The 20,121-nt window shown below is 45.9% G+C and overlaps 3 protein-coding genes across 4 annotated transcripts in view; 2 read left to right on the top strand and 1 right to left on the bottom strand.

The window, feature by feature from the left end:
- The window catches only part of NLK (nemo like kinase), a 65,925-nt gene extending 52,290 nt beyond the window's left edge, over positions 1-13,635 (top strand). Inside the window, exons 7-11 of one of the 2 annotated variants that reach the window (XM_074922644.1) lie at positions 543-644; positions 5,816-5,902; positions 7,586-7,784; positions 9,247-9,340; positions 9,874-13,635. In XM_074922644.1, coding sequence (XP_074778745.1) covers positions 543-644; positions 5,816-5,902; positions 7,586-7,784; positions 9,247-9,340; positions 9,874-9,928 — 537 coding nt within the window. In that variant the 3' untranslated portion in view covers positions 9,929-13,635. Of the gene's footprint in view, positions 1-542; positions 645-5,815; positions 5,903-7,585; positions 7,785-9,246; positions 9,347-9,873 lie in introns of both variants that reach the window. The other variant, XM_074922645.1, reaches the window with a different exon arrangement.
- Positions 13,636-13,990: 355 nt separating this feature from the next.
- On the top strand, positions 13,991-16,771 carry TMEM97 (transmembrane protein 97). Its single transcript, XM_074922800.1, has 3 exons — positions 13,991-14,134; positions 15,076-15,220; positions 15,809-16,771. The coding sequence occupies exons 1-3, from the start codon at positions 14,015-14,017 to the stop codon at positions 16,057-16,059; spliced, it is 516 nt and encodes a 171-aa protein (XP_074778901.1). The 5' UTR covers positions 13,991-14,014; the 3' UTR covers positions 16,060-16,771.
- Positions 16,772-17,614: 843 nt separating this feature from the next.
- IFT20 (intraflagellar transport 20) lies at positions 17,615-19,991 on the bottom strand. The gene is made up of 4 exons (XM_074922808.1): positions 19,675-19,991; positions 19,224-19,309; positions 18,313-18,416; positions 17,615-18,033 (listed from the first exon to the last, which is right to left on the bottom strand). Exons 1-4 carry the CDS (start codon positions 19,799-19,801, stop codon positions 17,952-17,954), a joined length of 399 nt encoding a protein of 132 aa, XP_074778909.1. The 5' UTR covers positions 19,802-19,991; the 3' UTR covers positions 17,615-17,951.
- Between the last annotated feature and the right edge of the window lie 130 nt (positions 19,992-20,121).

Below are 20,121 nucleotides of genomic sequence, written 5' to 3'. Positions count from 1 at the left end.
TTTTTTTTAAAATTTATTTTTCTCATATATTGGACATTTTTATATTTGTACTGTAGTTCTGAGGGTTTTTTTCCACTTTCTATTGTTTTATTCCTGTTGATGGCAAAATATTTTGTGTTAAGTAGCAGTCGACCTGTTTTGGGGGGTAATTTTGTGTGGTATATTGGTATGCAATGCTGACAGGCAGTTGAGACTATTTGGGTTTTAGAATAACACACTATTAACAGTACTTACTAATTTTCTTAATGGTGTAAAATTGACTTCTAAATTGCAGTAAAATTTTTTACTGAACCTATCAACAAAAAAAGCTCCCAGACTTGAAAACCAGCTTCTGTTAGGGCTTTTTCAGTGAAATGACAGATGTTTGTGTTTGCTATCTACTAAATGTATGTGCTAGTATTTGTAATTTACTATCTGTAAAATAGTGGGTTTGAACCGATTCGTACCTTAAATGTAATTTATGTTAGCCTAAGAATCTGCTGTCATAATGAAATTCATTAGTACGTGTCTGAGGTCTCAGTGTGTGTGTTCTGTACCTGCAGCTGGATTTGATCACAGACCTGCTGGGGACACCGTCGCTGGAAGCGATGAGGACGGCTTGTGAAGGCGCCAAGGCACATATACTCAGGGGTCCTCATAAACAGGTACAGCTGGAGATCGCTGGCCTTTTTCTACACTTGGTCAGGAGAGCCCTTCAGTCAGCCCCTGTAAGCTGGGGTTTCCTCGCGCAGGATGCTGCGTCATCGCGGGGTTGCGCATCCTGGTCCGGTCCTCACGCTCTGTCTGTTCCTTTGGGTGTTTCATCTCACTCTGCCTGTGAACCAGGTGAAGTTTACCAAAGGAAGGTGGTTGTGGTGTTGCAGTGACGTGGGGTAACGGTGTAGTTATTCAAACTGCTATTGAGACAAGGCGGTTTCTCACTAGTGAAGTGCATTTCTGGCTTCTGCCTTGTATGTTTTGTTTAACTTGATGATGCGGGTCAAAGTCTCCTTTTCTGAAGCGACAGTTTTGATAGCTATTCTGAGTGAAGATGTTAAAGTTAAGTGATAATATTGCCAAGAGACATAAATTAAAATTGACAGTATAGTTTAGAAAGCCCGGAGGGTCTCCTGTACTGTCAGGATGTCGAGTGTTAGCAGTGGAAACCCCCCATTATCCAGGTCTGTAAAGAGAACAGTGAGGCAGCTCGTCACCAAAGGGTCCCTCACACGTCTGTGCAGTCACCTCAGCTCTCCCTGAAAGGCTTAACAAGGTATTGAAAACTGAGATACCACATTCAGCATAACTGAAGCAAAAGTTAACTACAAAAACCCCACCACACCACAGAAAAAAGGCAGGATGATGTCATTATGCTGGTTGGACAATAAAAAGAGCAAATGAAATGTACTGTTAGTAGATACAAAGCAGTGCTTGTGCAGGAATCCGTAGTACAGTAAGAAAGTAGGTATGTCCATCCAATATGGTCGTTTTAATGATTGCTAGATAGGAAAAATTAACAAAACTAATAACCTGTACGTATTAATACATCAGATCTTTCCAGTAGTTAAGTTTGCATCTTTATTTTCTGCATGTTGAAGTAATTTCTCAAATGTCTACTCACCCCAATAGTAGTTACCATAGAAATGAGCATTAAATATGTATTCTGCTATATTATTTTAACATGTGGGAGTTCTGCCTCCTTGGCACTTTCAATTCACTACATCAAGTTGTCTCTATTCCATTTCATGACAGGTTTTTTTTCTTTTAACATTAATAATAGGAGGATTTCCTTAAGACTTTCTCTACCAATTTTAAAACGAATCAAGTCTATTTTTTTGCTATCACATGCTAGAAGAGTTGTAACTTTTAAGCATGTAGTTCTTCACTTTCAAGGTTCGAGGTGTTAGAAAAAAGGTTTTATAGGGATTGGAGAAATATATCCACTATACTTTATATATAAAAATATGTAACAGTATGCAAATACATCCAGATACTTTATACAACACATTGATTTTAAATTCTGATAATTTGATAATTGCTTGACACTTCCAAAGTGCAGTAGTTGTGCTCTTGGTAGTACTAAGCAAGAACTCTGGAGTTTGTCACCCTTGTTCAGTTTGTTAAACCATGATGTTGTATCAAGGACTGAAATGGGCACAAGAATGTCTTCCAGTTTTCTAATCCCAGTGCTAAAGCTATTCCTGTACAAGCCTCTGAAGCTGTGTCTCTGGAGCCATTAAATAATGGCAATACTAAAAAGCAAGCAAGGTGAAATGGTATCCTAGAATCACAGGCTGTTTCGGGTGGGAAGGAACCTTACAGCCCACCCAGTGCCACCCCCTGCCCCGGGCAGGGCCACCTTCCGCTAGCCCAGGCTGCCCAAAGCCCCGTCCAACCTGGCCTTGAGCCCTTCCAGGGAGGGGGCAGCCACAGCTGCTCTGGGAAACCTTAGAGGGGGGCTGCTCTAAGGTCTCCCCGGAGCCTTCTCTTCCCCAGCTGAACCCCCCAACTCTCAGCCTGTCCTCACAGGGGGGGCTCCAGCCCCCCGAGCATCTCCGTGGCTCCTCTGGCCCCGCTGGAGCAGGTCCGTGTCCTTCTGCTGTTGGTGCCCCAGAGCTGGACCCAGCCCTGCAGGGGGGTCTGACAGAGCAGAGCAGAGGGGAGAACCCTAACCCTGGCCCTGTGCCCACCCTGCTCTGGGTGCAGCCCCGCACACGGGGCCTTTCTGTGCTGCCAGCGCTCGGTGCTGGCTCACGGGCAGGTTTCCACCCCCCGGCCCTCCCAAGTCCTTCTCCTGGGGGCTGCTCTCCTCCCCTCCTGCCCAGCCTGGGTTTGTGCTGGGCTCGCCCTGACCACAGGCAGGACCTTGCCCTCGGCCTTGGCCTCCAGGAGCTTTGCTCCTCTCCAGCCTGTCCAGGTCCCTCGGGATGGCACATCCCCTCCCTCCAGCGTGGGACCACAGCACACAGCTCGGTGGTGTCACCATGTCAGATGCTTCCTGTATGGATTTAACATCCTATAGCCACTAAGTCACAGGGAATAAACTATAAGCGCTTAGTTCTGTGTCTGTAAGGAAAGCAGCGTTCGCTTTTCATGGAGGCCACAGAAGCTGAACAGTCTGGAGCTGGTGTGCTCATTTGCAGCTTGGAAAAAGGGGTTAGAGTGCGTCTAGTGATTTCTTTAGTGATAGTTCTGTTTTCAGCTTCGAGCACACTTCATGTTTGAATGCAAATTCATGGCTTTTCATCTTTTAAAATGGATATATTGCTGGTTATAAATAGCTAAATGTTACCAGTTTCTTAATTAGATTAATAGGGAGAGAAAACCAAGTTAGGAACTGGTGATTACTTTGTCACACAAACTATTTTTAATCAATGTAGGTGAGCATAGTAGGAGTTAAAGGGTAAAGCATTTTGCTGCTTTATGTAAAAATAGATTAATGCGTGAAGTTTCTGATCAAACCCCCCCCCCACCCCACAGTGTGTTGGCATAATGAAGATTTACATACTATGGAGACTGCTTCGGCAATTTTGTGTTTAAAAATTTTGACTTCAAAGTAGATTTAAGTGAATTGATAAAGTTTCTGGAGGGCAGCCCTGGGAGGAGGCGTGCAGGGGGGCAGGAGCCGTCCCGCTCCCGGAGCAGCTGGTGCCTTGTGCTCCCTGGGCAGGACAGGATCCGCCGAGATGCGCCTCCTCGCTGAGCACCCGGCCGTCGAGGCCACGGTAACCAAATCTTACAGGAATTCAGTTTTTACCAGTTTCTTCTGCCCTTGCTAGAACTCTTGCCAGGACTGTTTCTGATCTCTAGCGGTGCGCTGGGTTGCAGTTTGCTGGGACGATGCTGCCCCAGAAGCTGCATTTAGCCAGGTGCTCCTGGCATGGCAGACGAGGGGCATGTGTACCCCAAAAAAGTGCATCCTTTGTGGTGGATGCAACAGCACCCATAAGTAAGGAATGGCACCATATTTTTCTGCCCCGGTATATGGATGAAACCCACTTAATCGCAGTGCTTGGATGACAGCGCTTTTTTGTGTGGATGGTGCTTATTAATTAGAAAAATCATATGCAGTTGCCAAATATTACAGCTTTCCGTTCTATAGACTGGACTTAGAAAGCGAGGCTGGAAAGTGCCTAGTGCTGTACTTGGTAATTCAGGGTTAACTATGAATGATGTTGCTGTGGAGGTGTAATTTTGATGTATGTGGACAAATTTACAGTACGGAAATAACTTCTATTCATTTGCTTTGCTAAACAGGCAGCAGCAACAGATGCCCGGCAGGTATTAGCGCCGCACGCCCCGGAAGGTCTGGGCAGCGTTAGTGCAGCTCTGGAACCCCTGTGGATCCCTGCAGTTTGTCAGTGAATGTTGTCCCATAAATATGCGAGCTAGCTTTCAATTGGTTTGTTATATTTTAGGCAGAATCTTTTAGTCATTTCTGTCAGCCAGCTCGTATATTCTTCCCACATCTCGGTAGCAATTAATCACACACACTAACGAAGAGCTCTCTATAATTCTTCCTGCCCTAACAGCTCTTCCCAACACCTGCATTCACTAGCCAGTAGGAATGCTGTTGGAATTTTCCTGGGAAGAATACAAAGGTGTGTGTGGCTGTGCACAGATGGGATGGTTTATTTCCTTTTTTTTTTTTTTTTAAAAAAAAAAAAGTAGGAGTATAGGAGTTAGAAGTAACACACTCCATAGTAGGAATTTTCTTCACAGCAGTTCCTAGTCTGATATCTATGGGGTTCTTTTTTACTTTGGTTGGGTTTTTAGTTTTTTTCAACAGGCTTGTGGCTTTGTTTTCTTCCAAGTGTGAAAACTGAGACTTTGTTTTCCCCCGTTTTACCCTTTCCCCCCTCTTCACTTTAAAGAGTAACTGTTCACTTGTTTGGCAACACTTCCTTTATTTTGAAGGCGACTGTAGAGCACTCCACTGCCATTCTTTAACCTCATGGGAATAATGTCAGTTAAGCAGGGAAATATTTTACTTGATTTTGGAAACTGACATTATGGCTTTAAAAAAATAAAATCTCTGAAGCTCATTCTGGACCAAAGGAGACTTGAAAATCTGTCTTCAAAATCCGTCTTTACTAGGGCATTTGTGCCACAAGGGCTTTTCACTCTCATCTAAAGCTGGAAACTCTGAATGGGCAGGCTGTGGTGCCTGCGAGTGCGAGCGAACGAGGAAATACAGGAGGAAAATCATCTGCAGAGCTGTTTCTTCTGGGGCTAACCAGAGCAAGAATTGCACAGCTTCTGGGTTGTTCCAGCTTCTTTAACCATGCCCTGAGTACGGCACCGTAAACCAGGGGGGAGTTCACTGAACCCCCTTCCCCCTCCCTTCAAACCTTGGTAGTTGGCCTATTTATCTCTGTAAAATGCTGCGTGCCTGAAGGTCATTTTAATTGTACTAGATGTCACTGTCAGTTAGATATGGATTGCCCGGGTAAGGAAAAGCAAAATAATCCATAATTTGGCAGTGATTGAGATCAGAAAAATGAAATACTGGAAATGATGTGGTTAATCAAACCCCTGAGCAGCTACAGCTTCAAGTGGTGTCTGTATAGAAAAATAAATATATGTATAATATAGGTTTGTCCAGGGATTGCATCGGAACTAAAGGAGAAAAAAAAATCAATTATATCTCTACGACAAGTGCTGAGTTTTGTAATAGTGATCGTTGTCTTGTTGGGAAGCGTTAGGCAGTGCTTGTCCTTTCTAACAAGAAGTTTGTCCTTGGTAACAGTAAAATAACGTGTGCTGTAACCAGTTTCTGCTGATGGATCTGACAGGACAACTGTCTGTGCTCTTCTTTCTCCTGTTTCCCCTACAGCCATCCCTCCCTGTCCTATATACACTTTCCAGTCAAGCTACACATGAAGCAGTTCATCTCCTTTGCAGAATGTTGGTCTTCGATCCAGTAAGTATGATTTAAAATTATTTCCAATACTTTTTGTTCTAACAGTTTTTGTTGTCGGCTACTTAAGTGAATATTTACGTCAAGGGCTGCTTGAACTGCTTTTCTCCTGCGTTGCTTTTCAGTACTTTCAGGTTTCTAAAAGCACCATCTTACAATTGGTCAATTAATTTGCCCCCGGAATGGGGGGGTTTTGCGTTTAAAATCTAGTGGTCTTTTGAAGAAAGCTACGACAGAGTGAGAAAGATGAGGGTGTTCATGAATCATGCTATCTTTTCCTAGCTAGGTGTAGGTAGCAGAACATCAGATACTCTGATGCAGTTCTAATTAGAGACGTGTGGGTGTTCATGGTCTTGCAACACACAAAAAATTCCTCCTGCATCCACACAGTCACATAACAGGATCTTTTCTTCCACTGAGCATCTGTTTTTCTAATAAAAATGTGCTGCTGTGGATTTTGGATTTCATCTCTTGGGCTTACTATAGAAAATTGTCACTAGAAAATCTGATACCTGAATCAATGATCTTAATTATTTCATTCTTACAGAAACCCCCCTATCGTTTCAAATGAAAAAACAGACAGATTGCCTGAACTGCCAGGGCTGAAGCTTGTAATTGATGAAGTATTCAGAAGGCGACGCCTTTTGATTTTATTTTTTAAAACTCAAGATTGCACACTGAACAAAACCACAGCTATGTTAACTCCTAGCTTCCACATAAACTTAATTCTTTTCCTTTCTGGCTCCCTCAGCACTTAGAACACTGTCATTCCCAAATCACATTTAAGTAAATGTGGGTTTGGTTTCTTTTTAAAGAACCAGGGCGATCCTTTAGAACGGGTGATTTTAATTTCATCTGAAAAGTGTCCTGGGAATTGGGACACTTGGGCTGTGCTTCAGGCTCTGCCACTGCTTTTGCTGGTAACTCGGGGCACGTAACTTCTGTTTGTTTGGGGATTTTTTAATTCACCTGTAACAACAGATTGCGTTACGCCTTGAATTTGCAGCAGCACTTCTGTCTGCAAATCTTTAGAAACAGGTGGAATTCTCCTTTTTTTGACGGGATGATGTTGGACACAGAGACTGTGCTGTACTGGGGTAATGCATAAAAAAAGTGAAGTGAAAGGCGACTGTAATTGAAACCGTTGCTCTGCCCTGCACTTCCTCCACCACTTGGTGTGTAAAGTGTTTCTCAGAACATGCCATATCCTGAATCAGTCTGCTGTCAGTGGTGCTTCAGCCTGTGTTTTACTTCAAATACCTACTTACGGACCCATGAAAGTGTTCTGCAGGGTGCAGACCTACACAACGCCGTATTTGCTAACATGAAATTCTCTGGCTTTATTTTGATTTATTGTAGGAGTCATAATTTTAAGGTTATCTGGAGGAAGGAATTATTGAAAAATGTATTTCTAAAAACCGTATTAGCAGCATTTTCTATTATTAGCCGTGGTACAGAAGGGTCAATGTCATTTTAGCAACGCTGCTTGTTTTTAAGGAAAATCTTCCCCCTAGCGGCAGCGTTTGCAGGGTCTGACATAACTAATCCTTTAACGGGATTAGGGGCTTATAAAACAATTTAGAATTAATTGAGGAGTAAGTATTCTCTAGACGGTTTCAATACCTCTGAAAATATCCTAACTAATTTTTTTTTTCTATTTTCTTTTCTTTAAATGCAATATTTCAGTCCAAAAGAATATCTGCTAAGGATGCCTTAGCTCATCCATATCTTGATGAAGGGCGGTTGCGATACCACACTTGTATGTGTAAATGTTGTTTTTCCACATCTACTGGAAGAGTTTATACTAGTGATTTTGAACCCATCACTAATCCCAAATTTGATGACACTTTTGAAAAGAACCTCAGTTCTGTTCGGCAGGTTAAAGGTGAGTGGTGGTTAACCTTTGCCTCTGCGTTTGCCTTCCTGCTCCATCCTTTAGTAGCAGGTAGTTAGGATGCGCAGTCTGGATGCGCACACTAACCCAGGTGGGTTCTGCTTTCGGGTGGTTTTAGTAGATACCGGAAATAATTTCACCGAAAGAATTGCTTGTAAACGTTCTGGTGTGGTCCAGCGGGGTCTGCACGAGTTGACTGACACGCAGAAGTCTGTTGGTTTCAGACCTTAACAGCGTTCTCTGGTGTCAGTGTCCCCCACACAGCCCCCCTTGCCTGGAGGGGCTGCACCAGGCACGGGGAAATCACTGCTGTCGCCTTTTGGGGCCGGGAGGTGTCACCTCGGCAGGTGTCCGGCCTCACAGGGGAGCCTCGGGGTGGGGAAAGGCAGCCCTGGAGTCTGGGAAACTGCTGCTGCAGAGGGACATGAGAGATCTGAAGTTGGATTCTGTCATAGCAAACAAGCGATAAACCAGACTTCATTTCTTTGGAAATGGGACCCCGTCAGGAAAGCAGTCCCCTGTGAGAACAGCACCGCCTCAGAAATCGTAGCAGGGATTTAGGATCTGTGTGGTGGCAGCTTGAATAACTCAAGTGGAAGAGGAGGAGAAGAAATGTGTTCCTTCAGCACTTTCTAACAAACAATTCTGTCCTTTGGGACGAAAATACTCCATGATGTTGCCATGATAACGTGACTTATTTCAGATAAATCCTGAACTTGTAATTCTGAAAGTCACGTATCTAGTTCATACAAGTTGACATCATGTTGGTTTCTTTTTATCCTGTCATTTCCATTCCCCTCCTCTTTTTCTGGAGCTGTGCATGGATCTGCTCTCTCTGAGCTCTTGTTCGAAAGGCTGCCGACAGCCCTGCAGACCCCAGCCCCTTCCTCGAGCGCCCCCCGGGTGTGTGCAGCCCCTCCCGGCTCTGCTTCTCCGGGGCTGTGTGCACATGCATGTGGATGAGAAGATGTTTTGTCTGACAAATGTGCATAAAGTTCCTCTTCCCTTCTGAAAATTTCCCTTTTTGTTTCAGTCACCCTCAGGTGGCAGTTTTTGAGCTTGGTGGCAGTAACAATTCACGAGTCCAGCTGGACCGAGCAGTAGAGCTGGGTTCTGGCTGTTTGACCAAGTTCAAGTCGAGAACGTTTCGCTTCCTCAAAAAGTTATACCCTAAAATCGGGATTGAATCTGTAACTGGTTACGGTCAGCTCCATACTACAGTGGTGATCAGGGGTTTATTTTCTATACATTTCAGTGTGCAGATAAGAGTTTTGTGTGACTTTATGCTCCGAGGTGTCGTGTCAGACTGGATTTAGGGAAGTTGGAGTTTGTTCATCCTTGCTAAAATGTATTTTCAGTAAAGGAAGCTGCATGTTCCTCCAGTCTACACTGCATGTACTGAAGCAAAAAAGTGTTAATGTTACGGTGTTCTTTGTTTTTTTCCTATGTGCAGAAATAATTCATCAGTTCATTTTGGAACAGCAGAAAGGAAACAGAGTGCCTCTCTGCATCAACCCTCAGTCTGCTGCTTTTAAGAGCTTTATTAGGTAACTGTATGTAATCACATCTGATATTAATTCACATTTATTAGTAGTACAGAATTCACACAGCCAAAATGTTTTATGTTTTAAGTTTCTAAGTGTAGGAAAAGCCCACAGATAACTTCTGAAAAAAAAAAAAACCAAACCAAAACCCACCCTGTGTGGTTACATTTTTAAAAAATATTTTAATGAATTCTTCTAGAATTTAAGCAAAATGCGCCAAAGTTTCAAGCAATACTTTTGCGTAAAAGTACAGAAGTTAGACTAAAAGTCAGAGTTGAAAGGTTGATGTGATTGTAGAATTGCACTGTAAAAACATTAAAAGGAATGACTGACAGATGAAAAATTGTTAAGGAAACAAGTAGATAAAGTACAGCCAAATATTTGTTGTCGGTGGTGTTGTTGGTCTCGGGGTGTTTTGGTTTTGATGGGGATTTTTTTGTTTGCCTCGGAATGCTTGCTCACTGGTCGAGCATTAACTTTCTGGTCTATTGGCTATTGCAAATGAACACTGATTTTCTGTATCGCCTGCATTCTAGTTCCACAGTTGCTCAACCCTCTGAGATGCCGCCATCTCCACTGGTTTGGGAATAAAGTGGAAGATAATATACTACTGAAGATGTAATGTAGCTTTCCACTGGAGTCTGGGATTTGCAATTCTGGAGGTTAATCATGCTTGTACTGTAATTTTACTAATGAAGTTTTAAATTAACAACCACTACTTGTACAATATGAATAATATTTAGAAATGTACTAGACTTTTAATCTTGTAAAGTGGTTGTGCTTTTAGAAGAAAATATTTTACCCAGAGTTGCACGTGTTTTATGAATTCTAGTGCAGCTGTGATGGCTCAGCTCAGAACAAACAGAATTGAACCAAATTTGGGGAGGTTTTTCCTTTTTTTTTTTCTTTCTTTTTTTTTTTTATTGAAGTGAGATTGTACAAAAAGATAGACATACATTTTGATATTGAGCCATTCCTGAAGATTTTGGGTTTTCTAAAACTAAGGAATACAGAAAACTTGACTGTGACCAATCATGAAGTCACGTCAGATGACAGTGGCCACAGTGAGTGGACACGTCACCTGATGATCAAATCCTATAAATAGCTTCTCACTAGAGCTGTGATGGTGATGTGTGCTGTTCTAAAATCAAATGTTGTGAGTAGAGAGAATGAGTTTGTGACTAGGAGAGACTAAATTTCTGTTTCCTTACCCAGTATAAATATATATATATATTTAATCTATTTTTATTAGAAGTTTTTCTGCTCTTTCTTACATAAAACCCCCCAGCATGCATCTTCTATGTGTGTAAATAATTCCATTTATGGGCTAATTTCAGAGATCCCTGACATCATTGCTGTATAGAGAGAAACTAGCTTGCACATTTTAGGTCTGTGAAATTTTGTGAGAACTTTTTCCTGCACTGGACAGTTGAGAGAAAAAAAAAAAAAAAAAAAAAAGAAAAGGAAAAAAAAAAAGCACATAGGGAATTATGTTAATTGTGTTCGTGTCTTTAGGCAAAGCTGTGGAAGTCTTGAAATGTCACAGTAGTAAATAACTTTTATTACTTTTTGGCTAATTCTTTTTCTGTTGGAACACTGAATTCTGTGCATATGTATATATGAACACAAATTGAAGGCCTCTACCTCCTGGAGTATACAACTTGGTTTGTTTACCTCCACATGATTTTTTTTTTTTTTTAAGTTCAGTGTGGAGACTTGAAACTTGAATGTCCCTTCCAACTTTTATATTTAAAACAGGACTAGAAAATTGAAGACTGTTTTTCACCTGTACAAAGAAATACTAAAGGGTGGTCTTAAAATTTGAGCATTGGTCTGGAGAAAAACCGTGGTGTTTGTTATGGACAATTAACTGTTAAAGTTATTGTAAGTTATCTGTATTTAGCAGAGTATTTTCAACAAGAGTGATCTGAGCTGAAATTGGAGACTATTAGTAAGTTATGTTTGGAAGTTTTAACTTCAATGAAGTAATTATTTGCTGTGAAAGAGACAAACATTGAATAACTGAACAAAGATGGTGCAATATCTTTGTTTTTTGTGAGGCTCCTGAGAATTAAACCAACTGAAGCATTTCAATTCACTTGAATGAGAAACGTCTTTAATTAAAAGAGCCCAAGAAGACACTGGTATGAAAGGTAAAATCTCAGAGGTTGGTCAGTTAATGTGGCACACTTGCTGGTCACTTTGTAAAATGTAGATTTGAAGTACAGTGGTGAAAACATTAAATGTGACATTTGAAAAAGAAGTGGTGTTATCTTTATTTCCTGTCTGATCTCCCACCTTTATTTAAGAATAAGTTGTTACAGTCTCGATTAAGTTCTGTCTAAAAGAACACAAGTAAAAAGACTTTATAACATCTTGTTTCAGGCAAGGTTTTGATTTTTAAACCCGCATGCATACACACACACACATGTATTTCTCATATGTGTGACTTCTTAAACAAAATATTCATTTACTCTTTAAGCTTGATCCTGGAGAAAGGCAAAACTTGCTGATTAAATCAAAACAAGGAATTGACTTGCACTTTATTGGGAGGGTGAAAGACATCCAGCCAAGGATGGATTTCACTTAGTTTGCAAAGTTTGTGTTGCTTTTTTTTTCAGCACAAATGCTTTTGTTGTTTTCTCTAGTCCTAATGCAAAGAATCCAATGTGCGGTGCTGTGGCAGATTATGACTGAAAACGTTCATGTTTTATGGGTGTGACCTTTTTAAAGATCAAACAAATTGAACTGCACAGTTCAAGCCTCAGGACCTCACCAGAAATAAACTGAAAAGCCGCCTTAGTGTGTGCTCTGGTCCCAGGGCTGGCGCAGATCCTGGCTGTGACTCGTGTATCTGCCTCTTCTTCAACCTCTCGAGAGGCTCGGTGCTGTTATCAGCTAAATTTTAACATGTTCTGGAACCGGTGATGGTGGTGTCATTAGTGCTTCGTGGTTGTCTGTTGCTGGGCTCGTTGCCGTTAATTCACTGCCGGTTTTACTCAGTCTGCTCATTACGTTCTCCTTCAGCGTAAGACTCGGGTACAAGGGGGCAGTTTTCTTGTTGGATTTTCTCATTCTGACACAGTTTTGCCAGGGTATGAGCACGTAACGACACGACTGGCAAACACCACTTTGTGCATCTGTACTTTTTGGAGCTCCTTGCTAGAGGTCCATGGGTCAATCTTGTTCCTAAACATAAAAAGAATAAAATGTCTTTTGGACATTTACCTTTCAGGGTGTCTTCATGCAAATGTGGGCAAGGCACTGTGCAGAATGAGTAACCGCAATCGGCAGGGACGCGTAACTGAAATTGTGTGTGCAGATCTATCCAACAGCCGATTCTGGTAATGTTTTCTGTAGCCTCAACTGCGTTTTCTGTGTCTGATGTCGATCAGTTACAGGGAAGGTGAGACCTCGTAAGGGCTGTCCTGGACAGACAGTTCCTCCCGCAGCGAGCGCACACGTGTGCCCGCGCGCAGGGATCCGGACGTGAGGTCGGCAGAGCTGTTTCTTCCCCAGCGAGGTTGGAATCTGGCTCGTGCTTTTCACAGTTGCATTTGAATCAGTTTCAAACTTTGTTGGAATCCGTGTCGAGTTACAAATTGTAATCCTAAATTTTAAGCTAAGTACAGCTTCTGCATCTCCTTCTATTAATTGTGCCTTGACAAGAGTACAGAAGTAGTGAGTGCAAGGAGTGACTTCAGAATTATTCACAAATTGTCCAAGGAACATCCAGGTGTTAAAGGCCCAATCTCTGTGTCCATCGGGAAGGTGGTGCAAAGGAGCTGAACGCCAGCAGCTGGGGAAAAGCAAGCTGCTAAAATCCATTTCCTGACGTGTGGGGAAATACCACTGACTGATTCGAATCAATTAATTTCCGAAAGCGATGAAGCGCTTTTCTCCTTTGGCCGGTTTGTTAGTGCCGTATTTGGGACTTTACTCTTTGACCCGCTGGGAGTGTGTGAACGCTCACCAGACCGAACTGATGGGTTTAATTTAATATTTGCTGGGTAGCAATTTTTCTAATCATTTTTTTTTACCCTTGATTTGTTTTAGTAACGGAGTATCGTGAGATCCTTGAACTGTTTGTTCTTTGTAACTTTTTAAAATTCTTCTGTCAGGTCTAACTTGATAGAAAATTCTGTTCACTGTACTTCTGTAATCCTGCTCAGGTATGGTTCCTTTAAAACTGTTTGTGACATTGATAAACGGGGGAAACGGGACTCCCGGCAGATAACCGGTACATAATCTGCGTGTACACCTTGGACAGCTTCTGTGCTCAATAAAGGATGGAATCAGACCCCCCACCGATCGTGCTCTTGCTGCCCTGACGGTTTAAGCTCCGCGGGTCAGGACGGACCCGCCCCTGGAAGGCGCGTTGGGACGCGGCAGGAGAAGGCGCTTTGCCGCGCCTGGGGCCGCTCCGGGGCCGCGGCCGGTTCCCCCGGCCGGTTCCCCCCCCCTCCCCGGACGGTTCCCCCCGGCCGGTTCCCCCGGCCGCGGCGGGGCCGGAGGAAGGTAACGGGGGGGCGTGGCCGGGCCGGGATTGGTGAAAAACCACGGAGGGGGCGGGCCCTGGGGGGTGGGGGCGTGGCCCCGGGGCAGCGGGCGGGACTCGCGGTCGGGGGCGTGGCCACGGCCGGAAGTGGGGGCGGCGGGCGGGGCTGCGGCGCGGCGATGGCGGCGGCTCCGCGGTGGCGGGAGCGGCTCTTCGGCCTCTTCTTCCTCTCGCACATCCCCGTCACGCTGCTGCTGGACCTGCCGCTGCTGCTGCCCGACGGCCTCCGCCCGCGCGGCGTGAGTGGGGCCGGGGCTGCGCGGGGCCGGGCCGGGCGGTCGGAGCACGGCGGGTTTCTGCGGAGCCCCCCGGCGGGTCCCGCGGGCTCCGGGCCGTGAGGGGGGGGAGCGCGGCGGGTCTCCTCGAGCGAGAGTGCTAAAAACCATTCCGTCCCCGCTGCCCCGCCTCCGGGGCTGCCCGAGGCGTTCGCCCGGGAGGGAGAGCCAACGCGATTCTGCAGCAGCACCTTTAGCCGCTCTGCCGGATTTTCTTTTTGTGTTTCCATCTGTAAGTCGCCCGCGGGCCGCTCCTCTCCCTGAGGTGCCCGCAGGGAGCAGCGATGGCCCCGAGGAGCTCGCGGAGGTGCGGGCGACCCTCTCCCCCCGCGGTGCTTGTGCATTTGGCAGGAAAGCGAACGGGCACAAGAGGAACCGGTCTGGGGGAAGGGGCCCGCCCCCGCCCTCGCTCTGTCCTCGTTTTTCTCCCACTCCTGCCAAAAAACGTGAAAGGGAATTGCTGCTGCGGGAGGAGGAGCAACCACATTTATTAGTAAAAATGTCTTGATTTGCCGGGTTTTGACTCAAATTATATACGACAGTATTGAAGTCGATTTAATTAACAGTTGGGCAGAAGATAATTTAACTCATCACTGGGGCGAGCTCAGCCAGAACTTCCTGCAAGAGCTCTGCAGCGGGTGCATTTGATTTTTGCCATTAGAATGGCCTGTGGAATTACTCCCTTATAGAAACCATTTTTAATTAATAGTTAACCAGCAAATCTCAATACATATCTCTGTTCAAAGTCCAACTTTAGCCCATGCTGGAATTTACCTTTCTGTCCTGGGGACGAATCGCCACGCCAGCGCTCCCGTCGCCGGGCTCTCCCGCGCCGCCCAGCTGCCGGAGGAGGTGGCAGGTTGACGCCCAGCGCATTAATCTGTTGGTTTGTTCTTTTTTTGAAGCTGACGGAGCTGTTGGAGTGGTACACCTCCACCTTTAGAGACCCCCTGATGCTCCAGCCCCCGGCGTGGTTTAAGGCGTTCATGTACTGCGAAGCCGTCCTGCAGCTGCCCTTCTTCCCCGTGGCAGTTTACGCCTTCTTGAAAGGTTGGTGTAAACCAAGCGTAAGGACGCGTCCCGCGCGGCACCTCTGCGGCACGCCTGCTTTTTGTACAGCAGAGAAAGTTTATTCATCAGTCTTAAATAACTATCGGGATGAACCACGTGGACCGTCAGTGTTGGGTTAATGGTTGGACCAGATGATCTTCAGGGTCTTTTCCCGCCGAGATGATTCTGTGAACGTTCTGCGGGTTTCTAGGCCAGCTCTGCCCGAGAAGGCAGCTCCGAGCGAGGCCTTTGGAAACAAATCCCGGGACTACAGGCCCCTGTCAGCCGTCTGTCCGTAAGCAGCATCACCCTTAGACATCCGGCCCGCTCCCGCAGCAGATAAAGCTCTGTGTGCTCTTTTTGTTACTTTAAAACTGTCACGATGCCACTATTGCTCTAAATTTCCATAAAGGTAGATAATTTTCCTGGGTTGCTGTTAGTATTTATGGTTTTTTCTATCGCCTGTTGAACAGGACGTGTGGCTTGTCCTGGCAGAGACACAGCGGTTCACGTTCTCTTAACTTAAAAGCCACTGAACTCTGCTTGTTTCAGAATTCTGCCACACCGTTTCCCTTTTGCTCTGCACAGGTGGCTGCAGATGGATCAGGACTCCTGCCATTATCTACTCCACCCACGCAGCTACGACTCTGTTTGCCATCCTGGCCCATATCCTGTTCCACGACTTCTCCCCGTCGGAGCAGCCGGGCCCTCAGACGCAGCGCGAGCGCCTGACCCTGCTCTCTGTCTACGTGCCGTACCTGCTGATCCCGCTCCTCATCCTCGTCACCATGCTCTACCACCCGCACTACAACCACGTGGAGAAAAGGAAAAGGAAGTAGCCCGCTCCGGAAGCCGTACGCACGACGCTCACGCCGGTTTTGATTCGGACCCTGTGCTGCCGCAGTCCTTGGACAAACATCTGCCTCGTGGTGTCGCGAGCGCGTCGGGCTCCTGCAGGAAGAGTTTGATCTGGTGTGAGCTCACAGCTCCTCCCATCAGAAAAAGCTCTGGCAGAGGCCTGCGCCGGCGCTTCAGGTGGTTTCTGGGCACGCGCAGGCGACGGGCCCTCGCGGCCCATCTGCAACGGGAAAAGGAACTTTCACCACTCGTTTCAGTGTGGGATGGAGCGGGGAAGCTACAGCTGGTACTTTTCTTTCAAGTTCCCTTTTTCCAAGATGACCGTTAGGAAACCACTGAAGTAAGAAATTTCTCTCCCAAGAGTGTATTCTGCAAAATCCGACCTGATCCCGTACAGATTTGCAGATCCGTGCTTTTGAGGCATTTCAAATCATAATTCTTACCCTCCGTGCCCTTTCCTTTAAAATTTCACCTTCCTTTGCTCTGCTTCTATTTTAATTGTAAATGTCTGATCAGTGATAAACGTGCCGAAATCTGGATTTATCAATGCTCAGAGTTAACTTTGCAACAAGGCATACTTCTCCTTCCCAGAGAATTGTGGAGTACTCCAGGAATTGTAAACAAGGGTTTGTAAACTTCTCTCTTCCATCAAATCACTTCTAGCATGGAAATAATTAAACGCATTAAACTGCATTTAATCTTCTTAAGGGAATGACTAAAAGGAACTTAAAACGATCATGAGATCGTAGATAGTTCACACAGTAAATTAAGGCACAAGTTACAGTAAATAAAACCTACTACTGATAGAAATTCTGGGGTGGGTGGGTGGGGTTTTGTTTTTTTTTTTTTTTTTAAGTTCTCAGTCTGACCTGCAAGAATCAAACTTGGAGCCTTGTGTAAGATTACAGGTCCCCAAGAAGGTTTGTCAGTCACTGCCTCTATTTCAGGACTTCACTGGTGTAAGATTTAAACCTTCCCCAGGCTCTGAAAAGGCCGACGTTGCCGTATTTGGTTGCCTAAAGACAGACCTAAAACACGACTATTTGCACTTCGACACGGGGCCTGATTTCAGATCACAGGCATTCAGCTTCTAAATGTCCCATTCACATTTAGTGTCTACAGAGTCCGGGTGTCTCTGCAGGCTCAGAACGGTTCCTCCCATCAGGTTACATCTGATTATTATTGCTAATTATGACTAATAATGCCCATGAAAGAATTCACCTCTGATAGAACTACCTGCAGGGACATACCTCAGGCATAGCTTAAAGTTCTTAATTCTGCCGTACTTCCAGCGGGTCTGTGTGTTGGGAATTGATCCGTTCTGTTAATCATAAATTTCTGGCGTTTTTTTTCTAACTCTATAGGAAAAATAATCAGGTCAATACAGGTAAAAGTTACTGCTGCTTGTGTGTCGTATCTCTGTAAATATGAAAAATACTGCACACAGGAAAAGCATGATGACTATTCAGGGTGTTGTAAACTTTTAAGCTCAAAAATAACATAGAAGAAACAACTAATTCTGGTAGAGCCAGAAAGTCTGAAATCAATAATTTATTTCCTGATTTCTTTGGAAGAGCTGTACAGTTCAAAAAGTGAGAGACGTAACATAGCAACAGTAGTATTAATTCAACTATAATTTGAATTAGAACTACTGACAGTACAAAACTTTTATAAAATCAATGGACAGAACAGTCTTTCCGTCTGTTAGAACGCCCTCCTTATTGCCATTTTAGTGTAATTCACACTGAATTATAAGACACTTCCATTTGTACAAACCATCTCTTCATTCGTACACAGTGAAAAATTGCATATTTTTGAAATTCTCAAGATTCCGGAATGGTCAAGTTTCCAAGTTAGTTTATCTTAAAATCCTCTATTTCTGAAAAATGAATTGGTCAATGAATTCGTTCTGGTCTGCTTCAATTTTACACAGAGTCTCGTACTCTATTCGGTACCTGAAAGACAAAACAGAGGGTTACCAGCTCCCCCCAGCCCACGGGAGGCGGCTCCGCACAACGCCCCGGTCTGCGGAAGCGGCGGCCGCCCCAGTCACGCTTTGTGACACGGCTCGGTGGGTTCACTGATCCCCTTCGCTGCGGGACCCCACGCTGCCTCTCTTCGGCCCCGGGACACGCGGCGTGGCGGGGGACGGGCTGTCCCGCACCCAGGCACAGCCGGCAAGATGGACCCTCCAGCCTCCATACGGCCCCAGAGGTATTTAATAAAAAACTTACCTTTCCAACTGCACCTTTTTCTCAGCTATTAGAGCCTGAAGTTGCTGTTCCTGAGCTTCTCTTTGCTTTGCTATAGACTTCAGCAAATTTCGCGCCCCGATGGCCTGTCAAAAGAGGACAGCCGGTGATGTGGGCGTATTGGGATTTTTATGGTTTTTTGAACCCATTTCACTCCCAGCAGGTTGATTTTGAAGCGTCTCAGCCACGCTGACAAAGAAGGAGGGTGACACCTTAGTACTGGATGGCTGGTGGAACAGTCCTGCAGAGGTTGGGCAGATGCAGGTGGTGAGATTTCCTTCAGCCTCACCCAAAAGTCACCCACTCCTCTGGAACGACAGACTGACCACTCGTGCCTGGTCCTGCAGCGAGGCAAGCTCTGCTTATAACTTACTCCTCAGAACAAATAAGGAATAGAGCAATTACAATTGTGCTAAACATTCCTTTCTATTTCTGCAGTACTGTGGAAAAAAACCCACACTGCTTGGTGCCACGCAGAAATACACAATCAGTTACAGAGCAGTTCACTGATCTGGTCTTTAGAAAACCTTTCTCCTCCTCCTCCCCCCAGAGCCCCTCCTGCCTCCCAACGACAGAGTTCTATCAGTAGAAGGAGCGATTTAAAAAGACACTTTCCATTTATGTGTGAATATACAGATAAGCAGGAACAGTACAACTTAAATGCAGGAATAATGTGACCCTGAGTGTGCCTGTAGAAGTCTTCTAGACATTCATATCAGTTAAAAAGGCCAGTGCATTCATACTGCAGACAAACAGATGCTGACGACCATGAACTGTCCGTACAATACTGACAGAAAAAGATTGCTTATGCCGTAAAAGGAGGGAGAGATCTGTTTTTTCATGCACAGCACAGAGCAGAGCACACAACAAGCCAGCAATTAATTGCACTGTACCTTCATCTTCTCACTTTCAGCAGCTTTTGCCAGTTGATCAACAAGTTCAATTAAGCTACCCACTATTTTCTGAAATTCTACTATTTCTGAAAAAAAAAAAAAAAAAATTGTCAAGTAACATTCAAAACATCCCTAAACGAGACTAATGCTTCTGCTACAAGCTGTAATTTTTAGGTGCAGCTTTATTTTTAGAGTTCAGCGTGGACAAGCACATTTTCGGCTTTTCCTTGCTACCGGCTGGGCTGTGAAAGGGGAAAGAGCAGAGAAAAGCCCTCAAGTGTCCTTGGGAGTCACCCAGCCCCTTCATGCCCCCGCGTCTGCCCTCCTCACCCTGCCCCGCGCTGCGGGGCCCCGACACGGCGCTGCTGCGGCCACAGCTCCTCACACGAGGCTCCCGGGAGAGGCGGCCCCGGCGGGCAGGGCCGCTGTCCCCGGCCGGCGCAGGACTTACTGTCCAGGAAGGCCCTGCACTCCTCGCGGAGCTGCGCCGTCTGCTGCGCCACCTCGGGCTCCAGGACCCGCAGCTTGTTCAGCTCGTCGAAGTGGAGGCCGGCCGCGCCCAGCGCCGCCTGCGCCATGGCCCGGGCCGCGCCCCGCCGGCCGCGGGGTGGGGTGGGGTGGAGGGGGGAGAGCGGCGGCGCCGCCGGAAGCGGAACGGCCGCTCCTCGCCGCGGGCGGGGCGCTCTGGAAGCCGCGGCCGACCTCGGCGGGACCCGCAGCCTCGGGAGGCCGCGACACCGCCCGGCCCGGCCCGCGCCCGCCGCGGGGCACGCTGGGAGCCGCAGTCCCGGGCGCGCCGCGGGGCACGCTGGGAGCCGCGGGGCACGCTGGGAGCCGCAGTCCCGGGCGCGCCGCGGGGCACGCTGGGAGCCGCGCTCGGCGCCGGGGAAGCGCTTCC

The sequence above is a fragment of the Athene noctua genome, chromosome 19 (assembly GCF_965140245.1).
Source record: "Athene noctua chromosome 19, bAthNoc1.hap1.1, whole genome shotgun sequence".
In the NCBI taxonomy this organism is placed as follows: domain Eukaryota; kingdom Metazoa; phylum Chordata; class Aves; order Strigiformes; family Strigidae; genus Athene; species Athene noctua.
This window is presented reverse-complemented; position numbering and strand designations above follow the sequence as displayed.